This window comes from Symphodus melops (assembly GCF_947650265.1).
Source record: "Symphodus melops genome assembly, chromosome: 1".
NCBI lineage: Eukaryota > Metazoa > Chordata > Actinopteri > Labriformes > Labridae > Symphodus > Symphodus melops.
This window is the reverse complement of record NC_136691.1, coordinates 56201783-56211003: the sequence shown is the minus strand read 5'-3', so window position 1 is coordinate 56211003 and position 9221 is coordinate 56201783. Positions and strand designations below refer to the sequence as shown.

Sequence of the window (9221 nt, the reverse complement as noted above, 5' to 3'; positions counted from 1 at the left end):
GCAGGAGGCAGGAGGAGGAGGAGGCAGCAGGAGGCAGGAGGAGGAGGAGGCAGCAGCAGGAGGAGGAGGAGGAGGAGGCAGCAGGAGGAGGAGGAGGAGGAGGCAGCAGCAGGAGGAGGAGGAGGAGCAGCAGCAGGAGGCAGGAGGAGGAGGAGAGGCAGCAGCAGCAACAGGAGGAGGAGGCAGCAGCGGGAGGAGGAGGAGGAAGGCAGCAGGAGGATGAACACGGTCAGGGTGTCAGGATGTGACTGTGGTATCTTGACAGCGGCGTCACATTCAGGATTCTGCAGCTCCTGGAAGCTCGTCAGAATCCTGAAGCGGATCAAACGGCGGCTGAGAGGACGACAAAGACACTTCAGCATCGATGTCTCTCCGCTGTTCCAGCTCCGCCTCTGAACACATCCACTGTGCTGACCTGGTTCCTGACCTTGCCAGGTGTTGAGCCTCCCACTGTAAGATAATCCATCACCTGATGTGGAATCAATGCGACACCGGGAGCCTGTTTGTCTTCGTGAGCCACGTCAGTAGAGGAGGACAGACTCCTGACGGTGGAGGAGCCACAGGCCGTGGACAGCGAGCAGAAACTCAGAGTATCAGAGGAGCGACTGGATGAATCACAGCGGGAGAAATAACCTCCAACGTCTCCACTCATGAATATTACACACTCGTGTCTGTACACTACACCGAGACCTCAGCGTGCTTCATCCTCTGAATAATACATACAATAAAATCTTTCCTTTCTCAACCCAATCCCCCCCCAATCCCCACCCCCCTCCAACACCACCACCAAAACTCTTCTTCACTGGATTCTGCTCAAAGCGGAGCGAGCGAGCAGAGGGGAGAGAGAGAGAGCTGGACTGTACAAAGATGAATAACAAGATTCTTCTTTAAAAACGCTGCACGTGAACAGTTTGCATGAATTGTGAAATATGAAGTCGTGTTCTGATCAACTGATTCAGACTGAAGACTTTCTCTCATAAAGATAAACAAACACAAACTTTGAAAATGATAATCACGTCTTAATATTTCTCCCAACACTTAAACTAACAACTTGAAATGTCAAGAAGTTAGAAGATGACAAATTAAAGACATTTGAGATCCGAGCAAAAGCCTTAAATATGATCCCGGATTTAATTCAGTTTTATTTGTAGAGCACATTTCATACAAAGTGAAACCCAGTGTGATTTACAGAAGACAAAGATAAACTCATTTAAAAGGATTTTCTCCTTCCTTCAGCGTGGGGGGGACACACAGCGGACTGTGATGGACTAAAAGACCTGGATGCATCCTTCAGGTACTTTCTGAAGCGCGCGCGCTGCTGTGACGCATGCTCGCATGCAGTCAGGTCAGCATCCACACTGAATGCAACACAGAGAGGACCAGAGAGACCGGATCCAGTGAGCACAACATACACACAACAATTAACAGGCTTTTGTTTAGACTTTCTTTTTTTCTTTTTTTTTTTAACGTGTCCCGCTCGCGTGCGTGCGTTTGGATCAGCTGATTAACTGTTCGGACTGAAGACATCAGAGGAAGACTTTCAGAGAAAATGGGATTGTATTGAGTTGGACATCTTCCCCCCCATTGTTGGACAAAAAGACAGCTGCACGCTTGTTAGGTGGGAATAACGAGCTGCGGCGTTTCCGTGAAGTCAACGCTTTGCTGCCGCATTAAAAACGTCTCCAGCAGCGGCAGGACGCGCTCCGCTCTTTGGCGCACACAGATCTCTGTTTTCTTCCCTCACAGGTCAGATGTGTGTGTGTGTGTGTGTGTGTGTGTGTGTAAAGTCGTTGCGGTCAGAGCTCAGCACGCTTTGTATGTTTGAGTAACACATTTCCAGGCTGAAACTCGACACTGCTGCCCGCAGACCTGCGCGTCCCGAGCAGCTGCAGGTGCCGCAGGGGGACACCATGGGACGATCCAAATACTGATGTGATGGGTAAGATTATCACACGAGTACACGAAAAAGCATTTTGTCCTCGGCACTCTTTGACACCCCAAAATCCAGATATCAAGATTCATCTATGTGAGTTTAAATGAAAGATATTTAACGAAACAAAATCTTTCTTCTTCTTTCGTCTCCATCGCTTTTACGCACGCACGCACGTCAAGACTCGATCTCTTCCTGTCTGCCAAATGTGTGCAAATTAAGTTCACCCGCCTGCATCATGCACATCTGGGTTAGTTCTTTGATAGGAGTGGTTTATGTGGTGATGTATCCGTGAAACGTCCATGAAGAGGCTGCTGTGACTTGTGAACACAAACGCGTAAATGTGCCGTAATTCGAGGCTCCGGCGTAAACACGCGCTCCAGTCTGCACACTGATGATCAGCCTTCTGTTTGGGGATATCAGACCGATGACATCCCGTTTACAGTCCTGCTTTTCTGCACGTTCAGCTGACCGTCCTGAAATCTACATTTAACATGTTGCATGTGGAGACTCTTCACTAAGAGTCACGTGAACATGAACAATAACGTTTATATGCATTTGAACTGTTCTTTATTTAAATTGACTTTTATTGATTTCTACATTAATTGTAGACATTTCACACCTTCATGCAGCCATATCAGTGCACAAGCGTCCAACCATGAGGCGTAGAAGAAAGTAGTGCAAATCACCCTTTAAAACAATACAAACAGCCCTTTGTAAAAATATAAAATAAAGAAGAATAAATGTAAATAAAAGCATGAATAAATAAAATAAAGAACATAAATACTAAATAAAAAGAAAGTCAAAGTTATTAACCTGTAAAAGAAAGGGGGGGGTTGTTCTTTATGTAAAGTCTTGTTTGTGTGAAGTCAACAGGACGAGCTCGTGTGCACGCTTTAGGGTCATAAGTCGTGTCAGGTGACGGCTGGATGGACGGGGCGGCACGCTGCCCTCTGACCTTTGAGTGTGCGTCTCGGGTGATTTGTGTGTGTGTGGTGCTGACCGTCTGTGTGGGCGTAAACGACTCGGCCTCTGGGATGCTGATGTGCAGGGCTGTGTCGCTATGGAAACCGTATGAAGCACACTAAAGTCATGTTGATTTGTTCGTGTGTGTGTGTGTGTGTGGGGGGGGTGGGGGGGGTGGGGGGGGGCTGCTGCTGCTGTTTGAATCAAAGCAAATATTAAACAGGCCGAACGGACATCACCGAGGGGAGCAGAAGGTCGCTTTCGTAACCTAGCAACAATGATCGCGTTGATGCCACAAGTCCACGAGTTGCTTTTTTTTAAATTATAATTTTTTTTATCAACGCCGCACATGGATCAGAGCTCAGTTGTGTTTACGATCATCGCCATGTTCATGAGCGGTAACGCAACATCACATGACCACCAAACTCGGCTAGCCTAGCTAATCGTGCTAACACGGCCACAGTGGAGATGCTGATGGAATAAAAACAAATGTCCAGCTTAGGCAGGAAGTAGGTCCGGTACGATCTACTGCAGCGAGGCAAACGCCGACGACGGTCCGCTTTACCCAGCAGCTCGTGTGACCAGTGCAGGTCGCCGATCCGTGGATTAGAGGCTGACATTTTCAGGTCACAGGAATGCACAGATTACGTGTTCCTGCTGATGCCGGACACGGCGTGAGATCAGATCTAATCTACCCGTCACCCCCCCACACACACACACCCCCCGTGTCTGGCGTGTTGCTCAACATGCCTCAGCACGACTCGACACGCTCCTGCTGATCATCGTCACGCCCACGCAGGAAGTCGACCATGACGGTGATCACTCTCCTCGCGTGACTCGGCTGTTTCACTCTACATGCGTGCTCATTTGCCCCAGTTCTTGATATTCTATAAAACATGAGGGACGTCTGAATATTAGGATTTCACATTTTAAATTCCGAGTCTCGCCCCGTGGACGAGGGCGTTCAGTCTTCAGGAGGATTTAAGTACAGTCATGCAGAAGCTCTGGGTACATTCACACTGAAGGTCTGCAAACCTCTTTTTACATCGCTGTTTGTGAATGCACACAGATTTCTGCTTTCTGATTTGTTGTATAAAACATGAAGTGAAAGTGAATATAAAAACGTATAATCTGCCTCTCCTGCTGATGTAACTTGTTGTTTTTTAAAGATTTATTTTTGGGGCTTTTATCGTAGACAGAGACACTAACCACTGAGCCACCAGCGGCCTCGCTGCTGATGTTCCTTCAACGAGATGAGAAAATCTCACTTTTTCTCAGGACAATCAAATCTAAATTTGGAGATTTTAACAATAGTTTTCAGCTCTGTAGCTTTAAAAGCGATTCATAGAATACGACACTCTCTCGTCTGTTTGTGTTAATTGTTGAGACAGTGTTTTCATGAAGCTTTACTCCCTTTAACAATGCTTATATTTGACTCCACACTTTGCAGAATTGACGACTGTAAACCTCCTGAAATACTCAAGTCTGTATCTTTAAATATGTAAATGAGCTGTTTCTGTGTCTGTAGCTTTAAATATGTAAATGAGCTGTTTCTGTGTCTGTAGCTTTAAATATGTAAATGAGCTGTTTCTGTGTCTGTCGCTTTAAATATGTAAATGAGCTGTTTCTGTGTCTGTAGCTTTAAATATGTAAATGAGCTGTGTCTGACCACGCCCCCTCTCTGGAAGGGCTCGGGTGTACTCGCTGCTTTCTGGCTCCATGTCCTATTGTTTACAGTGAGAAGGCAGACTCAGAGGGCAGAACAAACACCTAGCTGTGGGAGTGTCACCCACCTGGGGGAGGGGCTACTGCCCTTTGTGATGTCATGAAGGGAACATCTCCAAACGGCCTGTTTGAGCACACATTTTCTGAAAAGTGGAGCAGGCAGAAGGGGGGTTTGTAGACAGACTAGAGACACATGTCAGAGGAACATGGAGGAGAGGATTCTGGGTAATATGTGACCTTTAAAACGTCATATTAACTAATAATTCAAGTCTTCATCCTGGCGTGGGATGTTTTGATGCCTTCAGGTTAATCGTACTGATGTGGTGAATCAGTGACAGCTGATATTTACTTTATTTTCAGTAATGGCTGCTGGCATGAGAAGCCTCTTTAAAATCACATTTTGGAGCGTTTCATCATTATCACTTTTCTATTTGTCTAATCTCCTCACTCTCCTGTTTTGACCTTCTCCTTTTTTTTCTGATTTTTTATTATCTCCATCTTTCTCTTCACGCTCTTCACTTGCCTTGTCATGCTCTTCTTCCATTTTCCTTTTTTTGCTTCATTTTCTCCCCCATGTTTTCTCCTCTCATCTCTCTTGCTCCTAATTTTTTTCTCCACCTTATCCCCCCCCGTTTCATTTCCCTCCTCTTTCTCCTCCTCTCGCCTCTGTCTCGATACTCTCTCTTCTCTTGACCTTCGTCCTTATTCAATACATCCTTGACGCTCCCTCTTTTTCCCCTTCTATCTTCTTTCCTTTCCTCTGTGCCTCCATTTCTCTTTCTCCTGCTCCTCCGTTCTTTCCCTATTTCCCTTCCATCTCTCCTCCTCCTCTTGTTTTCGTCTTCCTCCTCTCTGTCCTCCCTGCAGGTTGTTGATGGAGAGGATTTCGAATGTCAGCCGGGACAGTGGTCATCGCAGGAGGAATTCTGGCTACAGTCATCTTACTGACCATCGTTGCTGTACTGTGTTTATGTAGGTTACAGGTAAGGCTTCATTCACTGATGAGCAGACATATCTGGAATAAGACGTTTTATAATAAACTGCAGGTGTGGCTCATTTTTCCAAACATCAGAGAGTTAGTACAACACAGGCGAGGATGTAGACAAACACGTGTGCACATCCTTAAAATCATCGTCTTCGTCGTTATCATGAAGGTCGTAGGGGGTCATAAAGAACTGGGTCTTTAGCTTTTTCTTAAAGGTGCAAAAGGATTCTGCAGATTAAATAGAGTTTGGTACTTTTTTTCACCATCGGGGGGCGACAGAGGAGACGAGTGTAGTTAGAGATTTAGGACCATGTGGAGACGGTTGGATCAGACGCTTGGCAGAGCGTAGAGGGCGGGACGGAGAGCAGACCTGAATAAGAGCAGGACCCACAAAAAGACTCGTTGGATCTGTTAGCTGTTAGCTGTTAGCTTTTAGCGCTAACTCTTCTTTTTTTGTGTTTGTCGTCTTTAGTATTACTGCTGTAAGAGGGAGGAGTCTGAGAAGGGGGAAGAGGAGGAACCAGAGCTCATCAGCATGTCACCATCCCGCCCTCTGGCTCTGCCTGCTCCCCCTTCGCCTCCGACGCCGGAACACATCTTCCACGAGGAACCGGAGCCGTACACTCCCACTTTCCTCACCGAGGCCAACGGGCCTGCAAGCTACTCCCCCACGCCTCCGCCTCGCAGGTGCCAACGCTCACATGCCTTCTGCCCGTCCTGCGCCCGCTGCACACTGCCCTTCTACCTGCAGCACCCCGAGAGGCTGTGCAACGGCGGGCGCAGGATAAGCTACAGGACTGTGCAGCAGGAGGACCTGGAACTGCCCATTGACCTGGCTAGCTTCTACCAGAAGTTAAATCTGATCCGCTCCGTCACCATGAGGGAGGTGGTCACGCACAGCGTCAGCACCGACGTTTAGGAGCAGACAGAGTGGAGGCAGCACCTGGAGCGAAAAACGCTGAGTCATCTCAAACCGCACTGACTCCATTCTGTCTGCGATCACACGCGCTCACATGTCAGTAGCTGCTGCGCTTCGGGTGCGGCGCAGCAGCTACTGACATGCTACGACGCCGAGGGCTTCTGCCTGACGGGAAAAACAAAAACGTCTCCTGGCAGCATATTGGACGTCTGGCAGCTGAATGAACTTCTCTTCAGTCTGATGAACACTTTTGACTGTTTTTGTAACCAAGATGTGTGTTTGTTTGTGTTTAGAGAATTAGCATCCTCGCTGTTTAGCTAGTTAAGCTGCTAATCAACATTTATGTGTGTAAAAGTGTAACCAAGATCTTTTTGAGCTTTGCTGGTGAATTGAACACGTTTGTTTTTTGTTTCTAATTGCACCACAGGCGAGACAGATCCGGGGGGGGGTAAAACGTCTGGTTGGCTAAAAAGAGCTCGCGGCTAACATTTGAAGCTAGCTCCGAGTTTGTCTCAGGTGATCAGTCTCGTGTTGTTGTTGACAAATCCTATGTGTTGACCAAAACCAACACCGAATGTATCCCTCAACTTTTCTGCATGCACATCAAAAACTTAATAACATTTAGCTTGTGATTAAATGCGAAGTTACCTTCTGATGTCGTCAAGAATAAGCTGCAGGTGAGCGTGTCGTCATGGTGGTTTGTGTCACGGCCAAGGACTCCGGGTTCTCACTGCACGCCTCGGTGTTGGTGAGGTTTTCACGGGGACGTTTAGAGGGACTGACGCCATCTTGGTTTTGGTTTTTTCATGGGGTTTGTTTACACACTTGGATAAATTCAGAGCGTCTTACAGGAGGAACGAAGCTGAAGACACATTTTGTATTCCTGAGTTTGGAAGAGAAACACATCGGCGCACGGTCGGTCCACGGACGGGGTCGCACCGATCATGTTGCAACGATTGGCTCGTTACAGGGCCCGCCTCCTCGTTCACTTATTACAGACGTCAAACGGCGTTGTCATGTAAATGAAAAGTCACAATGCTGCTAAAGGTTACCGTTAGGGGCGTTAGGTCATTGTTTTAGAGGCAGGGCCACCATATCCCCACATCCTGCCCGCACGCCGCGGTCCGCCAGCACCGCCGCTTTGCCGTGTTACCGAATCCCATCACGAGATCTCGCAGGAAATAAAGAAAAAAAAGTCTGAGGATGTTCTGATGGTCTTTTGGTGCCTGTTTTGACGTCATGGTCAGAAAGTGACGAAAAATACGATCGCAATTCCGTATATTGTGTTTTATTTTGAAATTAACCGCACGCTCTGTGCGCTTCCCCGTATCACTTCCTGTCTGGGTCGATGTGTTCTGTCCATCTTGACGCGCGCCCACAGCTCGCGGCTCCGTCGAAAATATGGACTCGCAGCGTATTTGAAACGGAGCAGCGGGGCGATGGCACGCCTCGGAGACGGACCTCGGCGCTCGCCGCTGCGGAAACACGATGACAGACTCCGAAAAATCGTTTCTGAACAGCTCCAATCCAACAAAGCGAGAAGTAAACGTTTAAATTAAAAAATAAAAATAAAAAAGTAGATTTACTTTTCTTTATATTTCGGATAGTTCCATCGTCATTTGGGCAAACTTTTAAGGAAATTTTCAAAATAAAAGCCTCGCCGTTTTTTATTGTTGTTTAAAAAGTAAAATAAATCCATCCTAGTGAGCTTGTGTTTGCGTTCACTGCTGTAGATTTGTCCGCACAGTTTTTCGTTTCTCATGTTGGACATGAAGTTTGTGAGTGTTGTCGCATCTTAAAGGGCTTTTCTGAAGCATTCAACGATCACCTGACTGTGAATCCTGGAGAAGATCCACTTCCTGTCGGGGAGAGAGCTTCCTGTAGGTGGACGCTAGGGTTCATGGGATGTAAATATATATAAAGACTTTATGATGAATGCAGCATTTAAGAAAAAACTGTGCAGAAGACGAGCGTTCGTTTGAACACGTTGAAGATTTTTCCTTTAAATATAAAAGTTCATATTTTCAGATTAGAGTTCATCTCTTAATGTCAGTCTGTCGAGTAGCATCGTGAGATGTGTCGCTTTCAAATCCTCTTTATTTCTCTGAAACCGACAGTCAGTAGAATCCCTTCATTTCAGCTGCTGTCTCTTTAAGCCCCGCCTCCCCGCTTCCTCTGATTGGACGGCTCTGTTTACAGTCGCAGGGACATTTGAGTGAGCTTCCTGGTGGGCGTGTCCTTGAAAGAGCTTTTGAAAAAACTTCTCGTTACGTTTCTTGTAACGTCAGAGCGGCAGGAAAACGCACTCCTGAAAATATGAGAGGAGAAGAAGATGGTGCAGAACAGGAAACAGAACGCAGCGGTGGCGTGCAGACTGACTTTCTGCAGGATTAATACGAGGAGGAGAAACCCTCAGAGAGGACCTCGAGTTTTTCAGCAGATTTCTACGAGAGTGAAAATCCTATAACTTGTGTTTAAAAAAAAGAAGGGACATTTATTTTGTTTTTTTCACTGTATTAATGAACATGCTGCACACACACACACACACACACACACACCGTTTTTCCAGGAGACCCCGAGGTCACTATCAAAGAGTGTCCTCCATCATCTTTCATTCGTCCAAGGACAGACTCGTGTTCGTTCTCTACTTTATCAGAATTTGTCTTTTTAATATTCTGCACTTCAGTACATGAGAG

At 46.8% G+C, this 9221-nt stretch overlaps 1 protein-coding gene across 1 annotated transcript; it reads left to right on the top strand.

The window, feature by feature from the left end:
• The first annotated feature begins 1547 nt into the window (after positions 1–1547).
• On the top strand, positions 1548–6855 carry fam163b (family with sequence similarity 163 member B). Its single transcript, XM_079367471.1, has 3 exons — positions 1548–1939; positions 5489–5604; positions 6079–6855. The coding sequence occupies exons 2-3, from the start codon at positions 5512–5514 to the stop codon at positions 6523–6525; spliced, it is 540 nt and encodes a 179-aa protein (XP_079223597.1). The 5' UTR covers positions 1548–1939; positions 5489–5511; the 3' UTR covers positions 6526–6855.
• The last annotated feature ends 2366 nt before the right edge of the window (positions 6856–9221 follow it).